The sequence below is a fragment of the Melitaea cinxia genome, chromosome 28 (genome assembly GCF_905220565.1).
Source record: "Melitaea cinxia chromosome 28, ilMelCinx1.1, whole genome shotgun sequence".
Taxonomy (NCBI): Eukaryota; Metazoa; Arthropoda; class Insecta; order Lepidoptera; family Nymphalidae; genus Melitaea; species Melitaea cinxia.
In genome coordinates, this window is record NC_059421.1 from 2,125,882 (window position 1) to 2,148,359 (window position 22,478).

At 34.2% G+C, this 22,478-nt stretch overlaps 1 protein-coding gene across 1 annotated transcript; it reads left to right on the forward strand.

Annotated features, from left to right (window-relative positions):
* The first annotated feature begins 5,504 nt into the window (after positions 1-5,504).
* On the forward strand, positions 5,505-9,704 carry LOC123667398 (uncharacterized protein K02A2.6-like). Its single transcript, XM_045601304.1, has 2 exons — positions 5,505-6,150; positions 6,709-9,704. The coding sequence occupies exons 1-2, from the start codon at positions 5,505-5,507 to the stop codon at positions 9,702-9,704; spliced, it is 3,642 nt and encodes a 1,213-aa protein (XP_045457260.1).
* The last annotated feature ends 12,774 nt before the right edge of the window (positions 9,705-22,478 follow it).

Below are 22,478 nucleotides of genomic sequence, written 5' to 3' on the forward strand. Positions count from 1 at the left end.
TATAATCTGTGGACGTGATACGTATAATCTTTATTTTGTTTCTGTAATTTGACGGAAATACTTTTAGGAATCTATGAAATGCTGTTGACATTTCAATATTAAAAAATGTATCACGCAATTGTTCATGAACATTGAATCATTTTTGTCTAACATACTTTAAAATAATAATAAAAAAAACTTAGAATGCTTATTTAACAATAATTATAGTTACGTCATAAAACGTGATTTATATTTAGGTAAATTATATTATTAAGACATAAAATAGAATATTTACCTGTATGTCATGACAAGGACATGACAAAAATTTGTATTGGCCATACAGGTGTTTGCCGTGGTCTGGGTGTTTGTGCAGCCCCTGTAAGTCTCCCCACCTTGCTTCGGAGAGCACGTTAACCCGTCGGTCCCGGTTCTTATCATGTACACCTGATAGCGATCGTTACTCATAATAGGGAATATATCCGCCAACCCGCATTGGAGCAGCGTGGTGGATTAAGCTCTGATCCTTCTCCTACATGAGGCCTATGCCCATCAGTGTGATATTACAGGCTGAAGCGTGCATGGCAAGGTGGGGCGACCCACAAGGATCGGCATCCAAACCGGAAACAAATATTTGTACAAATAATATTATATCAATTCCAAGCAGCGACCCTGCAAATCGCTGCTTTTAGGCGCGGACATAGCACACACATGGCGAGATAACCATACAACTGCTGGCTTTGAAATACACAGGCCGAAGACGGGCAGCAGCGTCTTCGGTGTGACAAAGCCAGCCCTGCGGTCACCAACCCGCTTGCCAAGCGTGGTGACTACGGGCAAAACACATGAATTCACGCTATTTTTGGCGTAAACTTGTGGAGGCCTATGTCCAACAGTGGACTGTATAGGCTGTAATGATGGCGTAAACATGTGGAGGCCTATGTCCAGTAGTGGACTGTAAAGGCTGTAATGTAATGTAATTTGCAAAAGTATATAAACTTATAAATGTTCCTTGTTTTCTTTATCACCTAAAATATTTAAACTGTATTCCCCTTATTTAGCTGTGGTCTTCTGTAAGATCGATGTACTTTCTCAGTCGGGATGCTCCATGTTATGAGCAGGATAGGTCTTCTGTAAGATCGATGTACTTTCTCAGTCGGGATGCTCCATGTTATGAGCAGGATATTTCCTGCTGTGTCTACCTCACCTCCTCCTACTCATTTAGTATTTATATGTAATTACTAGCTGACCCCGCAAACGTTGTTTTTCCATATATTTTATTAACATTTTCAATCCACCCCTCCTTATAACTTAGGGGAATGAAAAATAGATGTTGGCCGATTCTCAGACCTACCTGATATGCACACAAAATTTCATAATATTTTATTAAACCTCTTAACCCTCCCCCCCTTATAACTTAGGGGTATGAAAAATAGATGTTGTTCGATTCTCAGACCTACCCGATATGCACACAAAATTTCATGAGAATCGGTCAAGCCGTTTAGGAGGTGTTTAACTACAAACACCACGACGCGAGGATTTTATATATTATATTATTATTAAAAATTATTTATAAGAGTCTTTTAACTTGTTGAAAAATTAATTTAAAATTCAATCAATGACTGTTTGTGTCTGACCGTTGTAGTGAGACAGGATTAGTTTTAAGACATATTTGTTAAAACAGGTTTTATGAATTGTTTACCTTTGTTGTGACACTTGTTACGATCTCTATTTGCTAGCTAGAAATAAATGTTGTGCTAGATTTGTACGAGATTGGATTAATAAAAGCATCAAATTTTTTCTAAAATTAAAGCAATTTTAAATAAATATTTTAAAATTATTAAATTCCATAGAATTTTGTTACGGCCTCTATTCCTGTTTTATTAGGTGCAGAATGATATTGGCAGATATAATCTGCTAGAGTTCTTATAAGTAAAGAAGAGGAACTTTTGGAGTAATACAAGGTAGTATATTTTGACTTACATTATTTTCAAGATCCTGTTTTAAGTTTTAATGACTACTATTTCACGCTGTAACTAAATAGCAAAGTCATCCTTTTTGCTAGACATGTAAGCTACGAAATCTATACTAATATTATAAAGAGGTAAAGTTTATAACTTTGTTTGTATGTAGGGGGTAATCTTCGCAAATACTACTATTCAGGATACTATTCAGGAGTGCTATAGTGCACTCCTGAATGGTGTAGCTTTCTGTTAGTGAAAGAATTTTCATGATCGGATCAGTATTTGCGAAGATTACCCCCTACATACAAACAAAGTTATAAACTTTACGTCTTTATAATATTAGTATAGATAATCTACGGTCGGCTCCCTACGTAGCAGACGTCGACGAAATTGAAACACAACATAATTGCATCACAAAGATAATATAATTAAAGCCCAACGAAGTGGGCACGGGTCGGCTAGTGAAATATAAATAACTTATATGAATGAGTAAAGCTTAATCGACATGTTTGTGTAACAAATTATTTTTCAATGGAGAAATTATAATTAAGTTTTTGAAAAAAAAAACTTTTTTTTAATGTAAACGAAAAAATCATTCTTTAGTTTTATAGCAAAACTATCTTTAGTCGCTGTAATACAAAAATTATATGAAAAGTAAACTTTTGAATCCAGGATTGAAAGCACGTCGATAGTCGGATCGTCACAATTTTATTTTCTATTCACTGTAGTATACAGCTGAAGCATTGCTTTGACTGTTGAGCCGTTGATACTGTATGGTCGTGAATTAGCATTATGACGTCACAAATAATCATGACACGTTCCTAGTCCCGTGGTTCTTTTTAAAATTTCATCAATTTGGGATTGCTAATTACTAAATTTCAAAAAAAAATAAGAGTTTTTCGGTTCAGCTATTTATACTTATGTTAAAATTTTAAAATAATTTAAAAAATTAATATTGTTTTGATTCAAAAACTCAAATATGCCTACTCGAATTTCTGAGCCATTTTTTGTTTAAAAGAAGGTGGCAGTAAATTTACCTAAGACAGCAATCATTATATAAAAAAGTGTTATACTTGAACTAACACTACAATTTGCAGTTTTATTAGATAATAATTTATGTGTAATTATTTTATTAATATTTATATAGCCTTGAAATTAATAAGTTTTACGCAAATCAATTGTTATATCGCTCGTATAAAGTAATTCCTTTATTGTTTTTATAAATTAATTACTGATCGAGATGCATATCTTGTATTCTTAGAGTGTAATAACGTATTAGAGTTTTGATATTTGTTATATCGACAAATGTGATTTCTAATAATTACGAGTAGTTTAATATTATACAATTTAATTAGCTAACATGGCACTCTTCGTACCGCCTTATTTTTTTCTTAAATATAATAATTACATATATAAAAATAAAATATAGCCTATTTTTCAAGTTGGATAAAACTGCACATGGTGTGCAAATTTGATTAAAATCGGTTAAGTAGTTTAGGAGTCCATCGCGGACAAACAACGTGACGCGTAATTTATATATATTAAGATTATATAGACAAAGCCAGCCCTGCGGTTACCAACCCGCCTGTCCAGCGTGGTGACTATGGGCAAAAAACGTGAGATATCGCGTTGAACTTGTGGAGGCCTATGTCCAGTAGTGGACTGCGAAAGGCTGATGTGATGATGATGTGATGATGATGTGATGATGATGTGATGATATTAGTAAGTAGAGGTTTTATAAATTTGCTATATATGAAAATGTGTCGTGTGGCCACGGAAGGATATAATACAGCCACCCCATCTGTTCTTATGGGTGTCAGAAGCGACTAAGGGATAACAAAGTTCAACCGCTATAGAAAACGTATGGCAGCAGTAAATAAATAAACGCTTCACACTCAACGGCCCCCAGCAGAATTTTCTCCCGTGTCGGAGGTCCAGACCACGACAAATATCTATATGACCAATACAAGTATCTGTCGTGAGAGAAATTGTGTCGTGTGGCTACGGCAGAATATAATCCAGTCGCCCCATCTGTTCTTATGGATGTCGTAATAAGCGACTAAGGGATAACAAAGTTCCACAGATAGCTTCGGAGCTATAGAAAACGTATGGCAGGATTACCATTAAACTGCTGGCTTTTAAATGCACAGACTGAAGTTGGTCAACGGATTCGTAGGTGTGACAAAGTCAAACCTGCGGTCACAAACATGGTCACGGACCCAACGACTAACGACGGTGGTCATTTTAATTCAAAGAAAGAATGTCTAAATATAGCACGCAATTTTTTTGATAAGGAAGAATAGATTAAACTACATACTTATTACTTGAAAAGATTGGAGTGAATGATATAATGTTTTTGTAGTAGTCAAAGCCCATACAGGGTTAACGTACCATAGAAAGTAAGGGCGTGTTTCTATTAGTTGCGGCGTTAAGGCGTGATTCACTAGCAATAGAATTTTAAGACTATTTGTATGATTCGTATTCCATCAAAATTTTATCTTATTCGATAACTAGTAGTGTAGTAGCGTGATGGACCTTCGACCCTTTTACATGAAGAAAGAGGCCTTTATTCAGCATTACCATTAATCGTATATCTCTTGTAGATCCTATATTAAAAAAATAATTATAATAATACTGCTAACGTACTGTGTGGCTACGGGTGCTGTGTGGCTACGGCACTAAAGAATTTAGCCACCCCCTCTCTTCCCGTGGGTGTCGTAAGAGGCGACTAAGGGATAACAAGGTTCCACAACCACCTTGGAACTTAAGAAGCCGACCGATGGCGGGATAACTATCCAATTGCTGGCTTTGAAATACACAGGCTGAAGACGGGCAGCAGCGTCTTCGGTGCGACAAAGCCAGTACTGCGGTCACCAACCCGCCTGCCCAGCGTGGTGACTATGGCCAAATACATGAGTTCAGGTTATTTTTGGCGTCAACTTGTGGAGGCCTATGTCCAGCAGTGGACTGTATAGGCTGTAATGATGATGAATACTGCTAACGAGTTGTAATCATAACGAAGCGTCTTCTGAATATAGGAACTGAGCCACTACATGGAACTGGAAGTAAGTGTATAATATATTACTAAGTCCAGTTAGTAACAATCAACATCTTCAACTTTGTTGCATTAAATACTTATAGGAATGTATTGGTATGTGTTAGTAGACATCACTATTTGGTGTGACGTTCCGAGTTTGAGAAGCGGAAATAAACTAACTTGCTTTATGTCAAATAATTGATCATTAATATGTCGGTTGATTCTGTTCTTATTGTGTCAATTCCTGTTACAAATTATAATAAGATATTAGTAAATTATTTCTACATTATTATTTAAATACTAGATACATAACAAATTGGCGACGAGGATAACAGATTGACGACGAAGATTAATAATTACAAAAAAAAAAAAAAAAAAGTGAATATAAGTAACCTCGCGAGCAGCGGATATTACCACGTGCTCCTATACACCCATTTTCCTTGTTCCAAGGGTTCCAAATCCTGTGATGATAACCCGCTTCACACATTCCTTTTCCTCTTACATACGTACGTACATAATACGCCGCAATGGAACAACAACTAGGGCAAGTTTTGTCCCAAATGATGGAAACGATGCGAGGAATGCAATTACAGCAAGTACAATTACAACAAGCCTTACAAACCAGTGATAAAACGGTTAGTGGTATCACATTACAACCTTATGATGAAAACAATGAATCATTTTCGACTTATTTACAAAGACTTCAAAATTATATTTCCTTGAAAGGTGTCACAAGTGCTACAATTAAAGTGCAAATTTTTCTCAATTGTATTGGCCCTAAATACTACCAAGTACTGAAAAACATCACAGCGCCTGAGTGTCTAGAATCAAAAAGCTATGATGACCTTGTAGAACTACTAAGGAATCATATTGCCCCAGAACCCGGTGAAGTTGCTCAACAACACAAATTCTGTCTACGGCAACAGCATGAGTGTGAAAGCATTGCTAACTACGTAGCTGGATTAAAAGAAATAGGCGGAAAATGTAACTTTATATGTAATAATTGTAAAAATAGTACTTTTGAAACTCATCTGCGAGTACAGTTCATACGAGGGCTGCGTAACTCTGAAATTAAAGAAAGATTATTACAAGAATCTTCTTCTACAAAATTTGATGATTTAATTAGGATTGCAATGGCGATTGAGACTTCCAAAGTAGAAACAAAAGAAATGTGTATGGATATTCAACCAAATATAAACAAAATATCAAAGAAAACTAAGAATTTCAATACATCCAAACAAAATACAAATACATATAAAAGTCATACATACAATACAAATATTAAAAAAGGAAAGAAAATAAAGTGTTATCGTTGTGGAAAAGAAAACCATTCAGCGACTCAGTGTAGATTAAAAGATAAATTATTTTGTAAGAAATGCAAAACAAAAGGACACATACAATCAGTTTGCTTAAGGGAACAAAAACAACTAGAGCTAGTAAATGAACAGTACATAGAAGATACTAATGAAATTTATGAAATACATAAAATATTTTACAAAAATAACATACAAAATGATAAATTTAATATTACATTACAACTGAACGGGAAATTACATACACTAGAACTAGATACAGGTGCAGCAGTCACTACATGCTCTGTACAATATTATAAAGAAAATTTCAGTAATCTTAAATTAGAAACTACACCAATTAAATTAAAAACTTACACAGGAGAAATACTTTACCCACGGGGAACCTGTAATGTAAACATCAAATATAAAAATACAGAAGTCATAGGAAGAATCTTTGTTATTGATAGAAAAGTTGATCCTGTATTGGGAAGAGAATGGATTAGGAAATTAAACTTACAATTTGACATAAATTCACTACAAAAAGAAGAAAATGATATTACAGAAAAAGAGTTTACTGAGAAATTGAAAAAAATTATACAAGAATACAAAGAACTATTTTCTGAAGAAATAGGAGAAATTAAAGATTATCAAGCAGTATTTAAATTGAAAGAAGGTGCAGTTCCAGTCTTTTTAAAACCACGTCCAGTACCATTCGCTTTGAAGGATCAGGTGGAAGCAGAAATAGACAGATTAGAAAAGGAAGGAATATTAGAAAAAGTCACATACTCACAGTGGGGAACACCAATTGTTCCTGTCTTGAAGCAAAATGGAAAAATGCGCTTATGTGCTGACTATCGCGCTACATTAAACAAAAATCTGGAAAATGACAACTACCCTATACCTCGTGTTGAAGAAATATTTTCAAAGTTAAGTGGAGGAAAATATTTTTGCACACTGGATATTAATCAAGCTTATTTGCATATGAAGACTAATGAAGATACAGCAGAAATGCAAGCTATTAGTACATGCAAGGGTACATACAAGGTGAAAAGACTAATGTTCGGAGTGAAAATTGCACCAAATGTTTGGCAGAGATACATGGATCAAACACTTCAAGGAATGGAAGGTACAGTTTGTTTTTTTGACGACATTGCTTTACAAGGACGTACATTTATACAATTACTACAAAGAATTAGGAAGGTATTTGACAAATTAAAAGAATGTGGACTACACTTAAACAGAGAGAAATGTCAGTTTTTTCAGAAATCAGTTACTTACCTAGGACATACAATAAATGAAAAAGGTCTACACCCTACAGAAGATAAAGTAAATGATATAAAGAATAGTTCACGTCCAACAGATGTTTCTTCACTACGCACATTTTTGGGAATGATAAATTACTACCAACAATTTATACCTAACTTAGCATCAAAACTAAATCCTTTATACAAATTATTACAAAAAGATACAAAATTTACTTGGTCAACATCATGTGAACAAGCATTTAAAGAACTAAAAAAAGAAATCTGCGGAGAAAAAGTACTTATACCATTTCATGAAAACTTACCTGTCACATTAGCCACTGATGCATCACCAACTGGATACGGAGCTGTGTTGTCACATATTATGCCGGATAAATCAGAACGTCCAATAGCTTTCGCGTCAAGATCTCTTACAAAGGCAGAGAAAGGTTACAGCCAGTTAGATAAAGAAGCCGCAGCATTAGTTTGGGGACTGAAGAAATTCTTTCAGTATTGTTACGGTAGAAAAATAATTCTCATAGTAGACAACCAACCATTAGCTAGAATTTTACACCCAGAGAAGGCTACACCTGCTACAACAGCCATACGACTTGTACATTATGCTAACTTTTTAGCTGGATTTGATTACCAGATAAAACTAAGGAAGACTGCAGAACATGCTAATGCCGACTATTTTTCAAGACTACAACATACAAATAAAAATGAAAAGAATGATACACTTACAGATGACGAAGCTTTCTACTTAAATCAGATTTCAGAAATACCAGTTTCATTACAAGAGATAAGGGTAGCTACAGCTACTGACCCGGAACTACAGAAGTTATATATTGATATACAATCAGGACGAGAAGATAAAACTAGACTACATGAATTTTCATTGCAGAATAATTGTATATTTTATGGCATACGAATCGTCATACCTAAGAAACTACAACCTAAAATATTAGAAGAATTACATACAGCGCACATGGGTATAGTTAAGATGAAGGCTTTAGCAAGAAGCTATGTGTGGTGGAAGAACATTGACATAGATATTGAAAATATGGTGAAACAATGCAAGAGATGCTGTTTGATGCGTAAAAACCCGACTAAGGTACCTGTACACAGCTGGGAATACCCTAAGGAACCGTGGAGTCGTATTCATATTGATTATGCCGGACCATTCATGAACCAATATTTTCTTATGGTGGTAGATGCCTATACTAAATGGTTAGAAGTTATACCTACTAATTCTATGTCAGCTGCAACAACTATAAATATTCTAAAGAAGTTATACACTACATTTGGTTTACCAATAACGCAAGTCTCGGATAATGGAAGACAATTTAGATCAGAAGAAATGCAAAAATTCTTAAAAGAAAATGGAATTCAAGCTAAATTTACAGCACCATTTCATCCTTCTACCAATGGTCAAGTAGAAAGATATGTTCAAACTGTTAAAAATAAACTTAAAGCAATGATAAATGAAGAGGGATCTATACAAGATAAATTACAAAGATTTTTAATGATGTATAGAAAAACACCTAACAGTACTACAGGATTAAGCCCAGGTGAAATGATGTTTAAAAGAATATACAGAACAAGAATTGACTTAGTAAAAAGACCACAGGAATTAAGAAACAACAGTAATGAAGAGATAATAGTAACCAAGGAATTTCAAAGAGGAGAGAAAGTTCAAATTCGAATGTATGACAGTAATAAATGGAAATTTGGTAACATAGTAAATAGAAAAGGAAAATTACATTATGAAGTGGAAGTAGATGGAAGAATACACCAAAGACATGTAGATCAAATCATAAAGACATCATGCTTAGATAATAACTTTAGAATACCAGATACTTACCTGATTAAACCAAGAGAATCAGTGGCAAATTTATATACACCAAAATTACCTGAAAAAGACCTATTACCTGGAAAGAACATACTACCTGGAAAAGACGTACTCCCTGGAAAAGACTTACTCCCTGGAAAAGACTTACTACCTGAAAAAGACCTTACAACTACACATGCTAACGCTACAAGAAGGGAATCTATACCTTACACTGAAACCTCGGAAGTGGACAAGCCAGAGACACCTCAAGCAACTCCAGATATACCTCCTACTACACAGGCTGAAATTGAACCCCGTCGTAGTACCCGGATTCGACGACCACCAAACCGATTGAACTTCTAAATTAAATAACAAGGGAGAGTGTTAGTAGACATCACTATTTGGTGTGACGTTCCGAGTTTGAGAAGCGGAAATAAACTAACTTGCTTTATGTCAAATAATTGATCATTAATATGTCGGTTGATTCTGTTCTTATTGTGTCAATTCCTGTTACAAATTATAATAAGATATTAGTAAATTATTTCTACATTATTATTTAAATACTAGATACATAACAGTATGTAAAAAAAATATTTTATTTCTATCGTATATACTTAATGTATATAATATAATTACGAATTGTCGTCAGGTTATGTATATTTAATGAGCAAATGTGTATTGCGAATTTACTCTGAAATGGAAATGGATAAAAACTATTTAGTCAATGTATATTTTGGATCACTAGGTATTTACGCACCAATATTCATAATATTGGGTTCAGCAATTTTTATTTTAAATAATATCAAACATCCATCTTAATATTAGAAATTTCAATGTTAGTAGGATTACATGACGCCGCGTTGGCGCAAAGTTTACGGCCATGGATTGTATCTGTTGCGCTGGCGGTTGCGGGTTCGATCCCGCACATGACAAACATTTGTATTGGCCATACAGGTGTTTGCCGTGGTCTGGGTGTTTGTGCAGTTCTTGTGGGCCTCCCCACCGTGCCTCGGAGAGCACGTTAAGCCGTCGGTCCCGGTTGTTATCATGTACACCTGATAGCGATCGTTACTCATAGTAGGGAATATATCCGCCAACCCGCATTGGAGCAGCGTGGTGGATTAAGCTCTGATCCTTCTCCTACATGGGGAAAGAGGCCTATACCCAGTTGTGGGATATTACAGGCTGAAGCGAAGAAGGATTACATAAGAATATAATTATTAACATTAATTAAGCTCTGATCCTTTTCCTACATGGGAAAAGATGCTTATGCCCAGCCGTGGGATATTACAGGCTGAAGCGTTCTTAAAAGTTTCTTAAGGTTCTTAAGTTATTTAAGTTTCATAAGCGCGTATGCTATTTATACAACTAGTGCGTTGGCGCAGTTTGTAATAGCCCTGCGGTCTGCGCCGGGGGTTATGGGCTCGTTTCCCGCCCCGTATCCCATATAAAATATATATTATTTTTATGTATGTTTATTGAAACAAAAAGTATAGCTATATCTTTCGGCTGTTACCTATAACACAAGCATTAAGTGGCTTACCATAGGAACAGACGACCGCGATTGTATGTTATGAAATATTTTATTATTTACTAGCTGCCTGGACAGCCTTCGTTCTGTCTAAAATTAATTTTATTTAAATATTTTTTTAATTAAAAAATAATAGTATTAATACCTTCCGTGGGCCTTTAGGAATACAAAAAAAATTGCTGAATTAGTCGAGCCATTATCGAGTTATGCGCTAAGCAACATTCATTTTTATTTATATATGATTTATATATAAGTATATATCGTCGATTAATTTTTAGTTTTACTTGTTGATGTTTTTATTAAAATTTACATTGAATTTATAGGTCAGAAACATGTTTGTAGTGGTCTGGGCATTTGTTTTTGAACGTTTTGTTTCTGGATCCCCGACACAGGATTCTGATCTTAATCCTCATCACTGAGTCGTTAAACATGATGCCTTTATTTTTATTATATTGGTGTTATTTCTGTTTTCTTTACAAGCTCCATCTCACATACGGTGACATAAGTTAAAGAATTCCATGTCCATAAAAAATATTCCGTTTTAGAATTTTTTATACTTAAGATACACACGCAGTTAATAAACATGGTATGTATCTCTTAATCTGTCCTTAGATTTTTTTTATAATTATACAGTTTTAATTATCCTATGGTACCGAAAGGATGAAAATATTTAAAAATATTATTTTAAAAAGCGTTTAAAAATAAAATGCATTAAACAGTAGAATACAACAATTATCTATCTTAATATTTTTAAAATGTATTATTATATTTAAAAAAATTCGACTTCAAGTAAGAATTGTAGTTTACAAGATGTTTTCCTACTATGATTTTTTAAAAATAATTTGTTTTAAAATACAGAATTATAACAATACAACTATTTTGCTTTCTTGAAGTCGAATAAAATTAATCTCAATAACTTACTGTTTTCAACTTTGTTTCCGTTCTTGGCGATGATCATCGAACCATTTCCAACACACTCGGTAGCTACAACCTCCTTCATTATCACAATTAAAAAAATAATAAAAACGTTAAATTTCAAAAATCGAACGCGCGTTTATGCCCGTTTCGCGCGCTTTCCAACGTCACTTTGACAGCGCAAATTAAAACCGAGTGGCAATGGCGGCGATAATTGGAGCGGGGAACCTGTCCGTTTATGTTACGGTCAAGGCGATCTCGATCAAAATAATTAAAAAAATAATACAATATAGCTAGTGTTAAAAGATTACGCGTGATTGTTAGACTGTAAGTCGTACGACTGTAGTCATGTAGTTAAAGAAAAAACTATATAGCGTCTATGCCAGCGGTCGGCGTAAAAATGGTTGTCTTAAAAAGATTTCCATTATTTATACAAAAGGCGTAAGGCGTATAATTTTTTGTTGTTGTTTAATATTGTGTAATTTTTACACATAAATTAATATGATATGATAAATTTCTAATAAATTGTTATAATTGTCGTAGTAATTAGAAGATATATCCGAAGGAAAATATACGGATTGTTGCGTAATATTTCTTTTTTTTTTTATAAATAAGCAAAGCAAAAAAGATTGGAAATAGTTTGATGACCAACGAGTGACACTGAAATGCTCGCTGATTATTATTAGAATATTTTTTTTTTAATCTTTTCATTCTCAAAATCAAATATATATATATAACATATTTTGGATTCAGTTAAGAGTTATTTACAGTATGTAGAGAACATAAAAAAATATAAAAGTAGTTTAAGCTTTTGAGGTGCTATCTTTTATCTGTGATTTTAGACCGAATTCAAAAAACCTCAATAAATTCTTGTTTTAATTGTGTTATTTCAGAGGCCTGTCTTCCATTAACCGATAGGAAAAAACATTATATATATTACTTTCCAGGTTAGATTTCTACACATTAGAGCACATGCCTAAAATACATGTATGTACTTTTTTAATGACTGAAAGCCTTAAGGTTCTTTATAATGCAAAGATAATTATTTGCCTCAAGGTTCTTAATTCACCTACAATATAGAACAATTATACCTACACAAAGCGAAACAAAGCAGCGTTTCACTTGAGTGCAATTTCGATCCCTTTAATAAAGTTTTTTTCGATGTCTTTGATAACTTACTGATAGACTCCATCAGTAACTAATAAACTACTACTTTTGGAAGTTACGAATAGAAATATCTGTCAAATAAAATAGACTTCGATGATAAAAAAATAAATAAATATCTATTATATATTTTATCTGTTGAATACTGCGAGACATCAGATATCTTTACCAGTAACCGTGAAATAAGTCCTAAATATATTGAATTGTAAGAGTTTGTATTACGTTTAAAGAGTCGTATAATTGATTGTGACGTCGAATCTTTTATGGCCTATCTTTATCAATAGGCATCTGATATTTCTTTGACGAGTCTCAATATATTATTCACAGCCAAACGAGCCTTGTTAGATACCTTCCGACTGCTCGTAAAGAAGTGCAAAGCTCCATTGACCCTGTTTCCTGCATTCACTCTTCTTTCAATATCACTCTCACACTTTCCACCTCTTGTAAACTTTGAACCCATATACACAAACTCATTCACCTTTTCAATTTGTTATATATAATAATTTATTTACCGTGCCTAATTTATTAACAAAAGTAAGGCATTAATAGTCAAACGTCATTTAAAGATAGACGAGATGAATTTCTCAGAAATAAGTATTTTTTTTAGTTAATTAATTTGCAAATTAGAGTTAAAAAAACGTAGATATGACGTATTCTAATTAAAGTTGAAAAGAACCTCCTTATTATATATATAATTATTCTGTGTGGTTACGGTAGTAAAGAATATAGCCACTCACTCTCTTCCCGTGGGCGTCGTAAGAGGCGACTAAGGGAAAACACAGTTCCACTACCATCTTGGAACTTAAAAAGCTGATTGATGGCGGGATAACCATCCAACTGCTGGCTTTGAAATACACAGGCCGAAGACTTGTGGAGGCCTATGTCCAGCAGCGGACTGCGATAGGCTGAAGTGATGAAAGTATTAATAGTAGTACAACTTAGTACATGCATGTTAGTTTGACCAGCCCGTTGGCGCAGTTTGTAGTGGCCCTGCTTTCTGTTCTGCGGGTGGCGGGTTCGATTCCCATCTAATTCTGGGTGTATTATTTGTTTTTATATATTTATATACGTATTATTTCTGTGCATATTTATTAAAATAATTATGTTTGCAGGCAAACGAAAAAAAACCGACTTCAATTATATTGACAAGTAATACAACGTAGGTAGACGAAAAAATAGTCAAGTAAATACGCATTATCAAACATTACTCCAAAAGTTGTAATCAGATCTCGATGAAATTTAAATGTACATGATAAACACACCGGCTTTCGATTAAATTAAAAATCTTTAAAATCGGTACACCCAGTAAAAAGTTATGCGGATTTTCGAGTTTCCCTCGATTTCTCTGGGATCCCATCATCAGATCCTGGTTTCCTTATCACGGTGTCACTAGTGATTGTAATTTATATTCTATCATTTACCTAAATAAACTAAAAATAAAATAAATAATGGTTGTCAATAAGATTGGAATATTGTATCGGGTCCACACATATAATACAAACACAAATTCTAAGACATTTTTGTATGACCTATATACTAAGATTTGTTATCCCATTGGGAGCAATGACTTACTTATATGTTTATTTATTTTTATTGAGATGTACCCTACATCAGAAAATATTTTATTAATAAATTTTTTTTTTTTTTCGAAATTAGAATTTTTTGCCTAAACTAGCATATCTTGGGAGGAAGTATAACAAATGTAACAAATGTAATGTCCTTTACCTGTGAAAAAAAAGTTTATTGAGATGGGCCACAGTAGAACATATCTTTCAAAATAATCTATACTAAAATTATAAAGAGGTAAAGTTTATAACTTTGTTTGTATGTAGGGGGTGATCTTCGCAAATACTGATCCGATCATGAAAATTCTTTCATTAACAGAAAGCTACACTATTCAGAAGTGACATAGGCTATTTATTGTAATTAAACAAAAAATTAAGTAAATAAGAAAAAAGATTAAAATATACTCTCAAAATGGTAAATAAACTAGCGCCATCTATCGCTATTAGAAAACAATTTATTAGTCTTTCAACGTTATTAATTTCCAAGAGCATTGTGACCCTGGCCCAATTAAGGGCCGAAATAAGGTGACCCCGGAGGCGAAGCCCCGGTGATGAAAGCCCGGGTAAAGAGGGCAACCTCGAGGCCCGTACCCGGACAGACTTTTTTCCTCGGGCCTGTCAGGAAGACCCACACACACGTTATAAATTTAATCTTATTTTAGTCTATCGACGACGTTTTCTCGATTTTTGATAGCTGGCGTTGGAGCAACATATAATTTATTTAAGTGCTATAATTTGTAATAAAATTTGTTCTTTAAAGTATGTTATTTGGTTCTGTAATTTAAAATAATAAATACACGGGAGCAACATATTATTTATTTAAGTGCTATAAAATTTGTTCTTTAAAGTATGTTATTTGGTTAATATAATAATATTTAACGCCCAACGAAGTGGGCACGGGTCGGCTAGTATATATATATATCTATTCAAAATAATACTGCTCGCAAGCAATGTTGTGTTCCTGTGGTGAGTAAGGTGACTAGAGTTCCTCGGGGGATTGGAAGGCAAGGTCGGCAACACGCTTGCGACGCTTCTGATGTTGTATGAGTCTACAAGCTACGGTAATCGCTTACCATCAGGGGAGCCGTACGCTTGTACAATGGTATTAAAAAGAAGAAAACAATTACACATGTGTAAGGTACATTTGTTTTTTTCAGTGAGTTTGTAGTTAATCTAGTCTATACAAATATATAAAATTGGAGTGTCTGTTTGCAATATTAAAATAACCGCTTTTTACTAAACTCATATGTACGTATACACGGTACAAATAACATTTTTCATAATTTTTGTCTATCTGTCTGTCTGTCTGTTCCGGCTAATCTCTGAAACGGCTGGCCCCATTCTGACGGTACTTTTCACTGGCGGATAACTGATGTAGTATGGAGTAATTTGGGCTCCTTTTATTTTAGAAATTTATTTATTTTATAGCTCTGAGAACTGAACAAAAACTTTTTTGTTAAATTCCACGCGGCCGAAGTCGCGGGCACAGCTAGTTTTTAGTAAAAAAAAAAAAAATAAATAAGGATCCAGTAGACACTACACAAGTCATCATAAATATAAATTAGAGTTAAATGTACTTTTAATGAACATTTAATGAAATATATATTAAATGAAAAATAAACAAATTAATTGAGAGATTTATATCAACACGAAATTGCATAACCTTTTGTAAGGTTAACTATGTTTTATATAATATTGAAATACGGATATACATTATCTTCGTAATGTCGAGAATGTATGTTTCTTTATGTTTGTCTGGTTGTCTGTTCCTAAGATAGGCACACATACATGGTTGTCTGTTCCTAAGATAGGCAATATAATGTCTTTATTTTACCAAAGCCACAAATATATATATATATATATATATATATATATATATATATTTGTTCTGAAATAACTGGACTTTTGATCAGTAAACATTTAGTTGTATGTATTGTAAAACTTCGAAATAAATCTTAAACTTTTATTGGACGTATAAGTAATTCATATCTAACATATATTTATATAGTTATTAGCTGACCCCGCAAACGTGCTTTTGCCATATATGTTATTAAGCCCCTTAATCCTCATCCCTTATAACTTAGGGGTATGAAAAATAGATGGTGGCCGATTCTCAGACCTACCCGATATACACACAAAATTTTATAAAAATCGGTCCAGCCGTTTCGGAGGAGTATGGTATCTGCCCCGCTGAGATCATTCGACCACTGTCTGGTGAAATCCGCGTCGACCGGCTCTCTTCCGGGCAACTGTCCAAGGGGCACAAGAAGAGTGTGGCGATATGAGTTAGCAGACTGGGAAGAGATGTGGCATTTCTATGTATCTTTCCCTTGGCGAGAAGTCTGTTTTTCCTCGGGTGACCCCTCGTGCTCGGCTGAGGCAGTTGCAGATGGGATTTAGCAGGGAATGGAATACTTTATCCCATTCTCCGACATGTCGCTCGACCACAAATCCCGACCTTGGTACAATGCTGAGTGCGCCCGTGCTGAAGACCTCAAAGAGTCTGCGTACCAAGCTTGGGTAGACAAGTCCGCGATGCCAAAGCTGGAGCGCAGGGGATTCGCACGAGGAAGAAAGCTTTTAATTCAGCTGCCAAGTCCTGCAAGCGGATACTGCAAAGGGCCCGATACGACAATGTCCGACGTATAGGTGCTAAACTTACCTCCTAGTAGACAATTCTGGTGTCTGTTGATGGCAGTAGAGTCCAATTTCTGACGACCTACATTGCCTCCTCAGCAGAATCCTAATGGTTCGCTGGCTCACTCCACGGTAGAAAAGGCAAACTTTTTTGCATCTCTCTTTGCGAGCAATTCGCGTTTTGACTCTGGCTCTATGCAGCCACTATCCTTGCCTCGATGTGACTCTACTATGCAAGAGATCACGATCTACAACAAATAGGTCCGTAGAGTTTTACTGAATCTTGTCGTGAATAAAACTAGTGGACCTGACGGTATACCTGCGCATGTCCTAAAGGCCTGTGCACCTGAGTTGTCTCCTATTCTCACGCGCCTGTACCGCCTCTCTCTTCAAACTAGAACGGTGCCCAAAATCTTGGAAGCTGGCTAATGTGCAGCCAGTGCCCAAAAAGGGTAGCAGAGTCAATCCCTGCCACTACCGACCAATCGCCATCACCTCCATGCTTTGCAAAGTCATGGAAAAGGTGGTTAACAGCAAGTTGCTGAACTACCTAGAAGACAATGCACTCCTCAGTGACCTCCAATACGGCTTGCGTTAATGCGAGGGTAAATTTCGCAATTGTCAATATAGTTGTCACAGCTCAAGTGAGAAATCGGCCGGTCGGGATCGATCGAGAAGACCACGGTTCTAATCCCATGTCTCCAGATCGAATATTTTTTCCTTTTTTTTCTAATTGCATTCATGATTTTTTATTTAAATAACCGGTTCATATTTTTTATTATTACGTCGGTAAAATCGAAAAATATTATTCATATTTTATCAATTTGTAATTCGTATTTAAATATGATTTTCAAAAAACACGATTTACTAAAAATATCGTGCTAAGCTCGGTCACCCAGGTACTCTAATATTGTAAACTGAAAAGTCAATATCTTGGTTTAAATCTCCGTGTAGATGTCTGTATATAAGATGTATAAGCTTACACATCAGTGCAGAATGTAGGCTATATAAGGTCACGTCAACTCCTCGTGGTTCAATAACCATGTCATCGGTCAACAAACAAATCAATGTCAAAAGTTTATCAAATATAAAGCGAAGTTTACTATCAAACTAGCTATTTTTTACTATTAGATTATTTATTGTCATTGAACCTAATTTTAATGGACAGTTAAAAATTTCCTCTTCTTATCATTTCATAATATAAATATAATAATGAATAATGATAACATTTACATAGTACAAAATGTGTATAAAAAATATTTTTAGATAATAATATGTAATCTTCTAATATATAAAATTCTTGTGTCGCGGTGTTTGTAGTTAAACTCCTCCGAAACGGCTTAACCGATTCTCATGAAATTTTGTGTGCATATTGGGTAGGTCTGAGAATCGAACAACATCTATTTTTCATCCCCCTAAATGTTAAGGGTAGTCCACACCTATTTTTTTAATTTTTAGATAATTTTTTATTTTTTATTTTATTATGATTTGGCGTTGAAAAATACATACATTCCTAAATTTTCACCTGTCTACCACCAACCCCTATTTTTAAATAGCGTTTAGCGGCAAGATAACGAAAATTCTCGTACCACAATGCTAGTTACGATACTCCTCCGAAACGGCTGGACCGATGTTTATGAAATTTTGTGTGCATCGGGTAGGTCTGAGAATCTGCCAACGTCTAATTTTCACACTCCTAAGTTATAAGGGGGGGATTAAGGAGGTTAATAACATATATGGCAAAACAACGTTTGCAGGGTCAGCTAGTGTGATATAATAAATACCTAAGCAATCGCGAATGTATGAGTGATCTATCCCAAAAGAAAATGTCTGATTAAAAAGTCTTTTCTGGATTTGAAAAAAAATAAGCTCTCTGGTTTTACGATTGCATCTGGCTGGTTTTAATATCCACAATAAAAAGGAAATTACTTGAATTTAGAACGCAAAATAGGAAAAAAAATTGTGACCAAATATTATTAAATTATTATTATTATTTTATATTAAAATAAATCCATATGGGTTTTTCGAAAAAGGAATGAGCGTGTTTTTTAAATCACACAAAATCAAAATTGCGAATTCATTCTTAATCTCTAATTATATCCAAACATGTTGAGAAATATGCTTTGTTACGATTTCACTAAAATTGTTTATAGAGTAAGGGGGCGTCCATAAATTGAGATGTTTTTTTTAATTTTCTGTCCCCCCCTCCCCCCTGGTGAGATATCGTGAGATTTTATTTAACCCCCTCCCCCATCCTCCAATCTCACGTGAGATTTTTCAAAACGTGGGTTTCTTACGTACAGGTGTTGGATTGTTATTGTAAAAAGAAAAAGAAATGCTTCGTGCTTTTATTTACGACTAGTTAAGACTAGTAATCAGACACAATCAACAAATCAGACAGTCAGTAGATGTATAACGTCGAAGTATGAATGAAATTATTTTCTTTCGAACGAATTGGTGAATGATCTTAATTGTATTACGATTACGCTTAAGATTAAATCTTAAGCATGTACAATCTGGATTAAATAGACCAAAATAGTATATATTTTTTGTTTCAATCAAAAAAAAATTGCGTGATATTTGCCGAGCCCCCCCTCTCCAACGTAAGATTATGTTAGATTTAACTCGACGCCCCCCCTCCCCTATTAACATCTCGCGTATTTTATGAACGCCCCATACTCCGGCCTGGACGTCTGTGCCAATAAAGTAGCGAGTGCGTTTAGAACTTATGCTTCTGCGTCTAGTTTTCCAATGACTTAATAACGTAAAGACGGGCGAGAACAGTCAACTTATTAATAATATAAAATATATAATAATAAAATAGGTATACGTTTTTTAAGTATATTTATTTTATTTTTGATATAAACAAGGCGTAGAAACAGCGTACGGGTCAATGCTAAATAGATAACGGTAGTAAAATCATCGTTATCGTGGCCATATCGTAAAATTAACCACATTCATGAAATGGCCGCTTCTCATAATGTGGCTAAATGGTTTGGGCAGGTACTTAAATCGTGAACATTTAACGATTTGGTTATCCAAGGGAGATACAAAATATTTTAGAGATTCAAAATAGATTAACTGAGGTAGGGCACAGCAGGAATTTCCTGCTCAAAATAACTGAGGTTGGGCACAGCAGGAATTTCTTGTTCAAAATATGGAGCAGCCCGACTGGAGAAGTACCTCGACGTTACAGAAGATCACAGCAAAATAATACTGTTTTCAAGCAGTATTGTGTTCCTGTTGGTAAGTAAGGTGACCAGAGCTCCTGGAGGGATTGGGGATTGGGTCGGCAATGCGCTTGCGATGCCTCTGGTGTTGCTGGCGTCTATAAGCTACGGTAATCTCTTACCAGCAGGTGAGCCGTACGCTTGTTTGCCGACCTAGTGATATAAAAAAAAAAAAGATTAGGGATGAGTTAATACATTGTGCATGTACATATATATATATCTTATGTTTACAAGAATGGCACAGAAGGAGTAAAACGTTAAGGTTTAGTCTCATGAAAAAGTCTATGATTTTTTTTGCAGCTTATTAGACAACATTCCTTAAAAGACGATAAAAGACACGTGGTATCAATAATTGTATTTGCGCGCAAATGAAAAAAAAAGCCGAATTCAATTACATTGACAAGTAATACAACGACGTATACGTAGACGAAAAAACAGCCATTTAAAAAAAAGAGTAATAATCAACTCTCGATCAAATTTAATTTGGACCACATGACAAGCATCGGTACACCTAGAAAAAAGTTATGCGTTACTTTTCGCTTTCACGGCATTTTTGGCGCAAACTTGTGGAGGCCTATGTCCAGCAGTGGACTGCGATATTTTGAAGTGATGATGATGAAGTAATGAGCTATAACTCGAAAAATACTGGTACATGTCTTAATTAAATTTAAATGGGACCACAGGACACTCAAAAGTTCTGATACATTTTTTAATATCTGTTAAAGTTCTGATACATAAAAAAAATACAATCGTATTGAGAACCTCCTCCTTTAAGTTGGTTAAAAAATACGATGATTGAAATCATGTGTTACAACTAATCCTGACACTCAGTGATGCTGAGAGTTCCATTTCAAAGCGTGTTTAGCTCCTTATGTAAGATATGTTATGATTGATTTGTATTTTGTTTTCAGTTTTATTATTTTTTATCTAATTGTAATTTGATTCATTTAATGGATCATTTTAATATTTAAATATCATAGTAATCGATATAGGATTAAACTCCAGTTGTGTGTCAGACCTTTCAGATGTACTTTTTTTGCTTTATCTTTTTAAGTTGTATGTATCATTGACGTTTCCCGGTGAGTGATAAAAACCTAACCGCCGCAAGTACAGCTTCAAAGGCTTTGAAAGAATAAATAGGAGAATGTTATTGTTTTTTTTACGTTAACAGTTTAACTTATGTACAGGTGAAAACCAGTAATTCCAAAACTATTTACGTTTTGAGCATTAATTCATAACGACTCATTGGCAAACTATATACAGGGTGTGGCGTAAATAGTGGTCCACCGTTAAGGATTCGATAAACCAGATAATTTGCTATAACATATTACAATTTTATCAATTTTTACCCAAAGGTTCCGGAAATATTTTTATTTTTTATTTTTTTACGATATTTGTAGCCCTTGTTACAAATTTGGTTGTAGTTTTAATAAATACCATTATTTTTTCATTTTGATTACTGGTAATTACTGCTGAATACTAGAGCTAACGTTAAATACCATGTTTTTAATGTAAATTTAAAGCTTTTGAAGAAAAAATTTGGTTTTACTCTACTTTTAACCCAAATTGTTAACATATCATGCTAATTCAAGAGCGATTTTTGTAAAAAAAATGTACTGAGCTGTCAGTGCCCATTCATTTAAAAATATGCTTACCAAATACCAATTTCAAAATGGTATCACAATAGCAGATTCTTTTGTTTAACAAAAAGATATCCAATTTTAATTGAAGAAAAGAAGATTTTCATTAAAATACATTTCAAAATTTAGTTGCGTTAATACTTATGATTTTTGTAAAAAAAGTAACTACACTGTCAGTGCCTATTCATTTTAAAATATTCCTACTAAACACAGATTTTAAAACCAATTGTCACCCCATTAATAAAAAAAAAAATATATTGCAATTTTAATTGAAAAAAACTTAAAAAAAATTACTACTGTTAGAGAGTGATCTTGGCCTAACTTGTAAATTAGAACAAGGCATTAAAAAAAAGAGCGAGAGCGAGTTTGCTCGACGACTTAAACGGTCGTTTATTCGATGTTGCAGAGAATGTATAGCTGCGAATGGGGGCCATTTCGAGCATTTGGTGTAATTT